The sequence below is a fragment of the Poecilia reticulata genome, linkage group LG14, assembly GCF_000633615.1.
Source record: "Poecilia reticulata strain Guanapo linkage group LG14, Guppy_female_1.0+MT, whole genome shotgun sequence".
In the NCBI taxonomy this organism is placed as follows: domain Eukaryota; kingdom Metazoa; phylum Chordata; class Actinopteri; order Cyprinodontiformes; family Poeciliidae; genus Poecilia; species Poecilia reticulata.
Genome location: NC_024344.1, coordinates 18,519,919 through 18,532,074, shown reverse-complemented (window position 1 = coordinate 18,532,074; position 12,156 = coordinate 18,519,919). Strand labels below are relative to the sequence as shown.

The 12,156-nt window shown below is 42.4% G+C and overlaps 2 protein-coding genes across 3 annotated transcripts; one reads left to right on the top strand and one right to left on the bottom strand.

Moving 5' to 3' along the window:
- Positions 1–1,174: 1,174 nt before the first annotated feature.
- zbtb21 (zinc finger and BTB domain containing 21) lies at positions 1,175–10,589 on the top strand. Its single transcript, XM_008428226.2, has 2 exons — positions 1,175–1,322; positions 4,762–10,589. The coding sequence occupies exons 1-2, from the start codon at positions 1,319–1,321 to the stop codon at positions 7,806–7,808; spliced, it is 3,051 nt and encodes a 1,016-aa protein (XP_008426448.1). The 5' UTR covers positions 1,175–1,318; the 3' UTR covers positions 7,809–10,589.
- On the bottom strand, positions 10,139–11,693 carry atg101 (autophagy related 101). Of its 2 annotated transcripts, XM_008428230.2 has the most exons (3): positions 11,469–11,693; positions 11,122–11,355; positions 10,139–11,017 (listed from the first exon to the last, which is right to left on the bottom strand). In XM_008428230.2, the coding sequence occupies exons 2-3, from the start codon at positions 11,311–11,313 to the stop codon at positions 10,622–10,624; spliced, it is 588 nt and encodes a 195-aa protein (XP_008426452.1). In that variant the 5' UTR covers positions 11,314–11,355; positions 11,469–11,693; the 3' UTR covers positions 10,139–10,621. The 2 variants fall into 2 exon arrangements, with proteins under 2 accessions (XP_008426452.1, XP_008426449.1); XM_008428227.2 differs by having other exon boundaries at positions 11,122–11,692.
- Between the last annotated feature and the right edge of the window lie 463 nt (positions 11,694–12,156).

The following is a 12,156-nucleotide window of genomic DNA, read 5'->3' as shown; positions in this document are numbered from 1 at the left end:
TATAGTGACCTGGCTCCTTTTTTATTTGCAGGTCTAATTAGTTTCTTTGGGGTTAGCAGCAGACATGTCATTGCATGAACGTTACACAGGAACTCCCTCAGGTTTCCACACTCCTGATTAAATGCTTGATATTTGTGATGTAAATAATTAGGCCATGATAAATTATATCCCAATTTTTTCCACATGTACGGTATGTACAATGCATATACATGCCAAAACATTGACTTTGCTGTCCTTAAGCGACTTTGTCACCACCTCGGCTGCTGAGGACATTGGCCATTTGGAGGACCCATTTGCAATCCGCTGGGTTTCCGTAGATATACTTTTTTTTTAACTGACTTGAATAATGAACTGAAGTACACATGTGCTGTCAGATAAATAAGATCAATCGAAATGTATATGTGATTGAAAGCTAGACTTTGGGTTCATCAGACCACAGGATATGTCTCCAAAAAATAAAGTTCTCTGTTCCTGTGTTAGCAAACTTCAATCTGGCTGTTTTATGTTTGTTTTGGAGAAGTGAATTCCTCCTTGCTGGCTGGCCTTTCAACCCACTTTGACACAAGACACATTTCACATTTCAGCCTGCATCTTCACAAGACAGTCCAGTTGGAGACAGTAGTCATTCTGGATGCACACTTCTGAATTTGAAGACATTAAGAAATAATTGTAAAATTACTGTGGCATTTAGCAAATAGAAAACGTTTTGGTAATTATATCTTGTGTGAGGGATCGCTGCGTATATGTCACCTTTTAGAGCCCCTGTTTCGTAACAGTTTAACCTAGCTGGAGCTACGTGTAGTTCTAACATAATGGATTGAAACTAAATGATGTTCTGAAAAGTTGCATTATTTTTTAAATTTTCTTCTTTTTTTTGCAGAAGAAACATGTCATAAATTGACTAGGTTTATTGAAATTGTTGTGAATCCAGCATGTCAACAAACCTGCAACAATTAATGTTGTCAGCGCCTAGCTTACTTCCCCTGTCAGTCTAACAGGTTTAACTTCTGTTAGCCTCCTAAAGGCTGCCGTAAAACACTGGTCTACAAACGAACAACTTGAACTTCAGAGCAAAAAAAACATGGCGTATCTCTTTAAATTAGCCCCACTGTGAGGTCCTCCGTTGAACCCGCCTTCTGTCACTTAATCAGCCTATCAGCGCCCAGCGCACGTGACGAGCGGTCTTTGCGATGACCTCATCCCTGGTGTGGGATGACGTCAAATTCAAGATGGATGGAATCACGACAAGCAGGCTGAAAGCTACACAACACTGAATAAAGTCCTGGCTGCGTGGAGGCGAGACCGTTTTCACGACGGGATGGGTAAGTGTGGCCAGACTACAGCGTTTCTCGTTGGGCAGAATGAGCGCGGAGCCAAACACAGAGTTGCTAGAGTGCTGTTGAGGAGAAGCTTTTTTCCTTTTCCGCGCTGACGTAACTCTAAAAGGGGGGATTGAGCTGCTGTAAAAGCCGAGCAGCTTCGAGCCCGTGTGGTAGACTGCGCTGTGTCAGGACGGGCAGGTGTGTGTTTCCCCTCCTTTTGAGTGGCTAAAAGAGGAAAACGCCACTTCAGCTGAACGTAACGGGTCTAATTCACTCCTAACTCACTCCAGCAACCCGCTTTCTGGGATTAACAGCGGCGTCCAGAGAAACGCGCTCAACTTTTCCGCTCTCCCCCGGAGTGACGGGGCTGCTGGGAGCCGAGCCGCCGGAGCTCCGCTGCTGTGTCACACGGACACGCAGGAAGCAAAGCGAGTGCGTCCTAAACTGAACGAGTCGTTCCTGTCCGAGAAGTTCCGACAGGAGAAACTATAAGCCATGTCTAATAAGCGCTCTAGTGCCGACAGCTTCATTTAGCTTCCTCTTAAAAAAAAAAACAAAAAAAAAACTGCTACGGCGGCATTTTCTGTTTCCTCCTTAAGATTCCCGATAAGTTTAAGGCTAGAACCGACCAGGCGTTGTCTGGTTTTTAATGAATCAATGGAGCTTTTTCCCCATTAACATTTATTGAATGTGCATTGTCAATGTGCAAAACAGAAGAAAATTGCTTTTCCGTTGGAAATTTTCAAAGTAAATGTCAATAAATCATGTGAACAATTATTATTTTGAACAATATGAATAATATTGGATTAGACTGGAGATATATCTTTAATAAATGATTTTAACTCGGTAGCATGTAACTCGAAATATTGCAAACGGCAAACAATGTCATGTACCACTACATACACTGTATAAAAAGTATACAAATTTAAACCAAAAAGAATAAAGTAACATGAAATTTAAATACAGTATGACAAGAACAAATGCTAGTAAACAGAGGGAATATCAGTCCAAGTCACTGTTGAAGTCACAGAGTTTACAGATTATGTCTAACATATCCAAATTATTTATAGACAGTTTTTCTTGCAAGCAGTATTTGCAGATTTAAAGTTCGATGGAATGCTCGTATTTTATTTAAGGTTACATCACTTCTAACTTATGACAATTAGTAAAATTTGTACTTTCTACGGCAACTTTACTTTTCTAAAAATTCTTTACATTTCTTTATGTAGCGCTCAGACATATCATCTGGAGTACTACATCTTATTCAGAGCTGTTATTTACATCTGAACTAACTATTAAAAACATAACCCTTTATGTTCTGTAAACTAATCAGAACATTAGTTTACAGAACATGTCTGCTTTTACCTTAGCAGACATGCTAAGGTAAAAGCAGACATGCTTTTACCTTAGCATGTCTGCTAAGGTAAAAGCAGACATGCTAAGTGACACATATTTTTTTGTGTCACTTTTTATGTTTGTCTGTTTGCATTCCTAAACAAGTAGCATCATCAAACCAATGAATAATTCTGAGCTTGGATTCATAAACGGAATGTCTTTACGAGATTCTGAAAGTCCGACAGCCTTCCAAAGAAATTCTGCATCACAGTAACTGCACAGAAATTTAGGATACTATGATCTAAGCAGTACTAAGATGGAATTGTGATTCATTTAGACACGTGCATATTTTTATCATTAATAATTTATTGACTCCGCTGTATTTTTTTGTGACCAAAATACTTTTTCCTTGTTCTAAACGACGCCTTCTTTTATCCTCTCAGTTGAGGAACTTTGATCTGCTCTTTGCAGGATGGCCTCAGCACCCTCAGGTTTATGGCTTTACCTCTGCTGAAGCGCCTTATTTTTTTATTATTATTATTATTATTATTATATGATTAGAGATAATTGTCTGCACAGGTTGGTGTGTTAAACTTCAATTGTTTTTTTTTTTGTTTTTTTTATACTTCCTGCATTGACTGGTGCCTGATAGCAACTTGACAGAACAGCGTTTTCCTGTACTCAGACTGATAAAATGATGTAATGCCCCATAATTGCCAGTAATTGTCCATGGTTAGAACTTGTTTCACCGTGTTTAAAAAAAAAAAATCTTCCGCTGTCTGCTGTCAGCCAGCAAACACGTCTCTGGGTTAAACTGCAAGCATATTAATAGCTACATTTGGGAAGTTGTTGTCTTTTTAATTCTTATGAATATTAGCTTTGAGCTGTCCAACATACTGTGAAACACATCAGAAACGATAACCAAGAATTATATCGTCTTTTTTTATGTCATTTCTTGAAAAATACTTTCGATAAATTGCTACAGATGTCCATGAACCATCAAAAAATGGCAACATTAAGCCTCAATGACTTTTAAAAGCAAGAATTTGGCCCTTACTTTTGAATTTATTGTGGATTTCCTTTTAATCCACATATACATATAGGTTCCAGCAGATGCATACTAATATTTGATTCAAGCCACATGCTTTTTGTAGCTTCGACACGGCCCTGGGGTAAGTCTGAGTAAGACTGCATTTATCAGTTTTATTGAAACCTTTAAGCTCTGTAGTCAGAAAAGAGAAAAATTTAAACCTAACAATGCTTTAACAACTGTCAAATATGGCAGTGGTGGTATCATGATGAAGTACTTCCAGCTGCTGGTTGTACTGGGGATGGAACAGTGAGAAGTTTGAAACTGGGCCATAACTGGGTGACCCAAAAGGACAACAGTACTCCCAAAGCCACATAAAATTGGTTTTGGTTTAAGGATAAAGTACGTTAACATGAAGCTTTTAGAATGGACCAGACCTCATCCTTACTGAAAATGTGTAGAAATGCTTGAAAACACAATAACCAAGTATCAATCCACTATTTTACTAGGACCCTCTTCATGGCTACAAAAACCTGGTGGTTTTGCTGCAGATTACTGAAGGAAATTTATCCAAATATGTGTACAGGATATGTGCGTATAAATTTGATTTTGTGGGGAAATATGTTGCCCTATTTGGATTATGGAAAGTCTAAAATACTGTATATATGTTTAAAACTTATTTCAAGTAACTTGTTTTATTTTCAACCCTTCCTAAAAAAAGAGTAATTGTATCAACATATGGAAACATTTATAAACCTATAAAGACAAGGCTGAAAAGTGAAAATTATTACTTTCCACAGTTTGCCATTAGATGGCATCTTACATCTGGTAGACTTCTGAGAACGTTTTTCTTTTGTGTAATCTCTCTGCATAAAGTTTAGAAGAATAACCTGGAGGTGGATATTTGCAATAAGTGATCAAAATTAATATGGGTTTAACATCATATTGAGTTGAACAGAAAGAAACGAGTCAATCATTATCTTTTATTTTGTTTATGCTACGCTTTTGGCACATTTGTAATGCAAAACCAATATTAAGGCCTGTGAATTAATGCACATCTGTGTTCTCTTTCAGCCATGGAGAGCCTTGTGCATTACAGCAACCCCTCCCACGCCCTCTCAGTGTTGGGGGTTCTCAACGAGCAGCGGCTGCGGGGCCAGATGTGCGATGTGGTCCTGATTGTGTCAGACCAAAGGTACCAGGCCCACAAGAGTGTTCTTGCTGCCAGTAGCGAGTATTTCCAGTCTCTTTTCGCACGGATGGACGGAGACTCATTACGAGTTGTGAACCTGGACTTCTGCGAACCAGACGCCTTCGAGATAGTTCTGAATTACATTTACTCCTCCTCTCTTTTTGTGGACAAAGGGAGCCTGGCAGCCATTCAAGAGCTTGGCTACAGCCTCGGAATCCCGTTTCTTACAAACATTGTGTCAACGAGGCCTCACGCGTCCTACTGCGTGTCCAGAAAACGTCTCTCGTACTCGGAGGGGGATGAGAATGATGCTCAGACAAGGAGCGTTATTGTGTGTCGGGTCCAGAACAACACAGCCCACCCCTCTCACTCAAATTATCAGGGAAAAACATCAGAGAGATCTCCATCTCCTTACTCTCCTCGAGGGGCGGCTCAGCTTCCATCAGAACACAACTCGCATGAGTCGGTCAAGAACTCTGAGACCAGCGGGAAATCATCCGAGCAGAGCAAACCCCCGGAGAGGAAGTCCAGATATCCATATTCCACCATACTGAAAGAAAATTTATCACACATCAAATCAGTCAGGCCTCAACTGACATCATCAGTGTCTTTTAGTGACGCTGATGTGCAGCACATCAGCCTGCAGTCTGGTTCTGACCAGGACACCAAAGAGGAGATCGAAGAGCTCGACCACCGCTACCGTAATAATGTTCCCTTCCAGGGTCAGGCCAGAGAGCGGAGCCAGGCCACTGACCGGAGCGGCCCACTCATAAAAAGCCTTCTCCGGAGATCACTGTCCATGGACAGCCCTGTTCCAGTTTTCTCCCCAACGCTGGAACTCAAAGATCTCCAAAACCGAGAACAATCAGTCGTCAAAATCGCCTCAAAGGCATCAGGAACTGAAACATTCGCCCACAATGGCAACTCGACTAGAGCATCCCCTCTGGTTCTCAGGTCCAAGTATCTCAACAGGTATGATAAGGAAACTCAGGTAGAAGGACACGTCAGTGTGAAAGCCGAGCCGAGCAGTCCCCTCGCCGATCCCATGGACATTGTTCGGATCACGGTTGGAGATGCTCTGCCAGTTAATCTCAAAGACTTGCAAACAAATTACAGCCAGTGCTCCAGGACGGATTTTAGTCTTCCAGGTAAGAGGAAGGAGCGGCCTGACAACAGAAGGTACCCATTTAAGAAAAGTAAAGTATTCAAAGAACACGTTGCTTCACAGGAGACAGAACCTCAGCATGCAAATAGCGACCCCGGTGAGAGCGACGCAGAACCGCCTCACAATAAGATTTTTAAATGCTGGAACTGCCTGAAGGTTTTCCGCTCCAGTGCTGGGCTGCATCGTCACGTCAATATGTATCACAACCCGGAGAAGCCGTACGCTTGTGACATCTGCCACAAGCGCTTCCACACTAACTTCAAAGTGTGGACTCACTGCCAAACCCAGCACGGGGTGGTTCAGAACCCAGCGTCGTCCTCCAGCTCGTCTGTGCTGGACGAGAAGTTCCAGAAGAAGCTGATAGACATTGTGCGAGAGCGAGAAATAAAGAAGGCTTTGCTTTGGAAGCTGAAGAGGAATAAGCAGGGTTTGCAGTCGCCTTCTCTTGCCAAAAAGAGATCAAGGTCCAGCTTTGTGTGTCCCTACTGCGGCAAAGTGTTTGTGTTCCAGTCCCAGTACAGGCAGCATTTAAGGACACATCCTGCTGAAAAGGCCGACCAGGACACGGGGAGTGAGAGCGTCCTCTATCCGGAACAGGATGAGATCTTTCAACAGAACAACACAGACACTGGCGTTTACTCCTGCAGGCTATGTAATGTTAAGCTGTCATCACTCGTAGAGCAGGGCGACCACGAGAGAGGCTGCCGACACGCAACCGTGTGCCCTTACTGCGGCCTCCGCTTTTCCAGCCCGGTTGTCAAGAAGGACCACGAGGCCCATTGCAGGTACAAGAAACTGACATGCCTGGAGTGCATGCGCACCTTCAAATCTTCCTTCAGCATTTGGCGCCACCAGGTGGAAGTCCACAACCAGAACATGATGACTGGTAAAAATCAGATTCACCTGAAGCAACCAGAGAACAATGAAGAGGCGCCCGACGCCCTGGGAGAAGAGCCTTACAGTGACGAGCCTTTGGCGCCTGGGAACTTTCCAGAGAACATCAGTTACAGCGACTCGTCGGGTCCACCCATGTATGACTCGGAGGACTCCTCGTCCTACGTGCCCGAGGACCTGAGCATGGGCCACCACGGCAAACTGGTTGTGAAGGAAGAGCCGCTGGAGGAGGCGGTGAGTGAGAGGGATGGTTCAGAGGCTGGGAAAGCCGGGCCTGAGGAACACGGGGTGCGGCCTTGCGAGAAGTGCGGCAACCTCTTCAGCTGCCGCAAAGACCTGGAGCGACACCAGGAGCTGCTGTGCCACATCAAACCGTTCATCTGCCACATCTGCAACAAAGCTTTCAGGACCAACTTCCGCCTTTGGAGCCACTTCCAGTCCCACATGTCGACCGCCAGCGAAGTCGGAGCCAAAGAGATGAGCATGCACGCTCCTCCCCTGTCTCCCTCGCCGCCTTTGACCCCCCAGAACTCCGAGCGGCGCTCTCCACAGGCCTCTGTGCTCAGGTCCCCTCAGGCACCAGCAGCGGCGACCATCCCGGAGGAGTCGAGCAGCCCAGAGCCGTGCGGCTCGTCGGCGGGCAAGGCGAGCAGGCCCGGGGTGGAGCCCAGCAGCCACGGTGGCTCCCTGTCCAGATCCAATAGCCTGGAGAATCCAGGCGGCCCTCACGAGCCGGACACGCTCTTCTACCACGCGCCGTCTCTGTCCGCGCTGACGTTTAAGAGGCAGTACATGTGTAAGCTCTGCCACAGAACCTTCAAGACGGCGTTCAGCCTGTGGAGCCACGAGCAGAGCCACAGCCACATGTAGGGCCGACGGCGCCGCCTTTCCCCGAACACCTCACGTTAAGACGAGCACATCTCGGCATCCACGAACCAGACTCTGAATGTAAAGCTTCTTTGCTTGCCTCCAGTTGTATATTTCAAAGTGGCCATGTTTATTAAAGGTGTAAAGATGAATGTGCAATCAATTGCTAGGTTCCTCTGTGAGATGGATTATAAAAGCAGTTAATTATTTGACAACTCGTATAAGGATATATCTTTTCAACATCTTTAGTTGTTTGTATTTACCCAAGTATGTGTTTTTGTAAAAACAAGGTACAGAGTTGTTACCCTCTATATTTCAGCTGGTTTTGCTTTATTTGTAAATGTGCAGCTGAAGAAGAAACGGCCTCGTACCTTTGTTTTTGTTTTTTTGGAGTGTGTGTGTGAAAGTGTTTTAAGGTTTTCAAGCTGCTATTAAAGTAACTAATATTGCTTTTGCATTTATGTTGGCTCTTTCTCTTGGTGTGAGTGGCGTCCCTTAAGATACTATTGGTGGCCTCGATGATGTAATCAATATGCACTTTGTTTAAAAGCTTAACTCCGTTATAGGACAACGCGGACAGCCGTGCTTCAGATCATCTAGTTGTATGAAGTGAAAATGAAGTGTTAAAAATGATCTGTTTTTCTCAGAATGCCTTTTCAACTTTCGATGTGTTCACTGGATAAGATTTCCTGTGTTGTTAAACAAGATCAAGCACGTAGTTAATGGATTTTTCTAACAATTAGCCCAATAAATAACGTTCAATTAGGTGGTCCAGTCCAATCATTAATCAAATGTTCTTACCAACAGAGGTAAAGATGTAGAAAAGGCATTAAATAAACTCACCTTTTACAGCTGCAGCACTCTGAAGAACATAGAAAACTACAACCTTTAAGAAGATTCAACTGTTATATCCCATATTAAGGAATCTTTGTTTTTAACCAGGTTTCTAGTCCAGGGAAGAAGGTAGATTTAGTGAATCAGTTCAGGGTTGATTATGTTTCGGATAAGATTTCAGTATGCAAAGCACTCGAGCTTATTTTTAAACCAAGCTGAATAAATGTTTTCACTTTAAAAATTAGATTTTTCTAAATTCCAAGTTTCTTATGCTGCTGCTGCTGCAAAAAGAATGAATTTATATTGAGCCTTTTTCCACCTTTCGCCAGGCCTGCCAATGCATTTCTGCCAGTTGGCACTAAAAGATGATGTTTTGCTGAATACGGTTTGTGGTTTTTTTAGCTGTTCTTTACTGTCTAATCTTAATATTCTGCAAACTGTTTCTGTTTCTCAACTCTTTTTGCGTTTAAACCTGCAGAACCATTCACATGGACAACCAAACGCTGATGGATTTACTCATGCTTTACACTGTTTTGATGGCCTTATGCATTTTTTTTTATTATTGTTTACCTTAGTTCACATAAAAGCACAAATAATTTTCAGAGAACTTGTGACTCAGGCATTTTAAGATGGTTAATGTTTAGATGGAGTAACACAACGAGATTATCAAATTTATTTTAAAAAAAAAGAAAAAAAAAGATGGTTATGATTGTATTCAAGCAGTTTTGCAGTTGTATTCTCGTATTAGTATATATTCCTGCTTTGGTGGATTAAATCTTTGTCATAATTTATCCTGACTGCTGCCGTTTAGAGGAAGTCAAACTTGGTCTGTTTTTCATTTTCTCAGCAGAAAAAAAAAAAGCTGCATAGTGATGTTCTGCAGAAAGTCTGTATTGCTACTAGTGCTCTTAATATTAATATTTTGTGAGAAAAAAATTAAAGTTTCAGCGAATTGATTCAATTTGTGTAAATGGAAGTGTTTGTATTCTCAATTTTGTACCTCTTTTTTTGTTTTTTGTTAGTAAACAGAAGTTGGATCTTTTTACTCTTCCTGTGCTCTTACTGCAATAATTGATATTTGTATCAGCATTGGTTGCATAATTGTTGCTTTTGGAGACTTTGGTGTTGAAGTTTTCTACGTTTATTTTGTGCTACACTTCTGCAATAAAGAGTTAACAGTGGAGTAAAGATAACGACCAGTGGTGGTATTGTGAATTATTTCATCCCTGATCTGGTAGCTCACTTAACAAGAAATTTGGATAATATGTAATTATAATCGAGTTCTGAATCTGTTGTTCCTACGCTCACATTTTTAGCCACTATAAAACCCTGTGCGCAATATTTACCTGGCAGAAAATATCTTTAGACGTCAGGTTGACGTGTGCGGATGCGAAGTAATTCCACATGTTGTTTTCCTGTTGGCAGACAGTTTAAGCCTGCAGAGGATGTTTCTCAGGTTGTGGGCCACCGTGACACATTCTGACTGGAAACCAGGGGGGTGAACTTAGGATGTGTTAGCTTTAATTTTGAAAAAAAGAAAAGAAAAAAAAAAACACAAACTGGAAATCCTGTTCTAATCTACATGTAAGGTCACCCTCACCATGGAAATGCACGCAGAGGAAGCTTTTTTTTTTCTCTCGTCAGTGAGGAAATCTTTTCCCCCAAAGTCAGCTTTTATCATTTGCACCAAAACCAAGCTTTTTCCGTTTGTCCGTTTCAGTCTGCAAAGTTTGATGAGAATAATTTATTAGGAAGGTTGACACTATTTACAGCTTTTGTTGGATGTTGTGCTACTATAGGTGCAATTTCAGATCTTCAAAATCAAAGAGTACATAATTGACAAATGAACAGAAACCTGCAGAATCATAACATTAACATCAGTGACGACAGACGCTGCTTCAAACCTGCAGGAGAAGAGCCGACATGTCTTTATACTGCAAAAAAAAAAAACATAACTATATAGTGATCTAAGAAGATGATCCTCACAAGGCCAGAGTGTCCTTTATCAGCCTCCTCATGGTGGTGCTCACGGAAGTTCCGAGAGAATCGGTGATCTGGTACGTGATTTTGTACAGGTATGGCTGCACATCTTTCAGACTGGTGTCAAAAACATTGTCCACTTCAGACTGGGTGGGCATCTTGGGCAGGTATTCGTGGCGGTTTATGACCTCCACCACGTTGATCACCTTCTCCCCGAGCTTTTCGCCCACTTTCTCCCTGCAGATCTGTCTCTCCTGCTCATTAGCCAGGTTGACCACGATGACTTTGATGCTCCACACCTCCCAGGGGATGCACTCGTCGGAGAAGGGCCAGCGAGACTTCTTCTTCTGGTAGAACTCCAGGGAGATCTGCCCCATGCCGTCGCTGCTAAGGGCATCCTGCGGGTATAAAAGCACAGGCAAAAACAGGTCATGACGAGCATTGCTCAGGCCTCCCCACAGGCGACAAGGCCGATAATCATACGCCGAAACCAACAATTTACCTTGAATTCAGACACCGCTTTCCTGATCACCCTGTCCAGCTCCTCGGAGGACACCCTGACAAAGGTGAAGTCGATGAAGTCGCAGTCGATGTCCTGAGTGCCCACGGTGCCGATGGAGTAGGTGCCCTCCTTCTTGTAGTGGAACTTGCCCGTGCTTCGGTGCAGCAAAATGGTGTGTAGCAAGGCGAGCATAGCCTCCTCCACCTGGCGAGCCTCCACCGTGACCTCCAGAACCTCCGAGCGACAATTCATGCTTAAAAGTTGCTTATTTCCATTTACAGCTGAGCAAATACAGCCAGAGTCACGGTAGCTCCTACACTGGGATGACGAAGGTATATTTTGTTTACCTCTAAAAAGGGGCGGAGACTTCCGCACTGTTTTACGCCGTTCAATAAAACACTTCAAATGGGTTCTGCTGGAAAAAAAAAAAGAAGTTTTCCTAGAGAATTATCGGTACAGAGGGCTGATAAACATCAGGGTAATACAGTTAGCTGGATATTTGCTGCTACACCATAATGGACGAACAAATACGCTGAAGTTGGCTTCAGATTCGAAGCTTCCGCCTTGACTCAATAAAGGGCTGCTCCGCTGTTTTGAAGGACCAGGACTACCACGCTCTAGTTCAGCTAGAATCTAACATTTTTGAGGATATTAAAATTAATTACTATTAATATTAATAAAAAAAGTTTCCAGAAGTCATCATTAATATCTGCAAAGCAAAAACAGCACAGACGAAATGTTGTTACACAAACATTTGGCAAACATTTTGTTAGATTTGAAGAAAATGTCATTCTAAAATGTTACATGCGTCAGACTGTATTTTAGGGTTGTTTAGAGCTCAAATTAATTATTATTGTCATTTTAGATTGAGTTGATCAAATATAGTCGAGTCCTTTAATATTGTGATCAGTGGTGTCGTTTTTGCAACAACGACTTTACAGTTACAATAGAATGACATCTGGATAATAATGTTTGGATTTACTTTTGTATAATGTTTACGGATAAATAAATAAATAAATTTAAAAAAATAAATTG

What these genes read in the sequence shown, in the direction of transcription:
- atg101 (XM_008428227.2), bottom strand. Translation starts at nt 11,373, where the DNA reads ATGAATTGTCGCTCGGAGGTTCTGGAGGTCACGGTGGAGGCTCGCCAG. An exon ending in AAGCGGTGTCTGAATTCAAG is followed by an intron (nt 11,018 to 11,121) that starts GTAAATTGTTGG and finishes TTATACCCGCAG; the next exon opens with GATGCCCTTAGCAGCGACGG.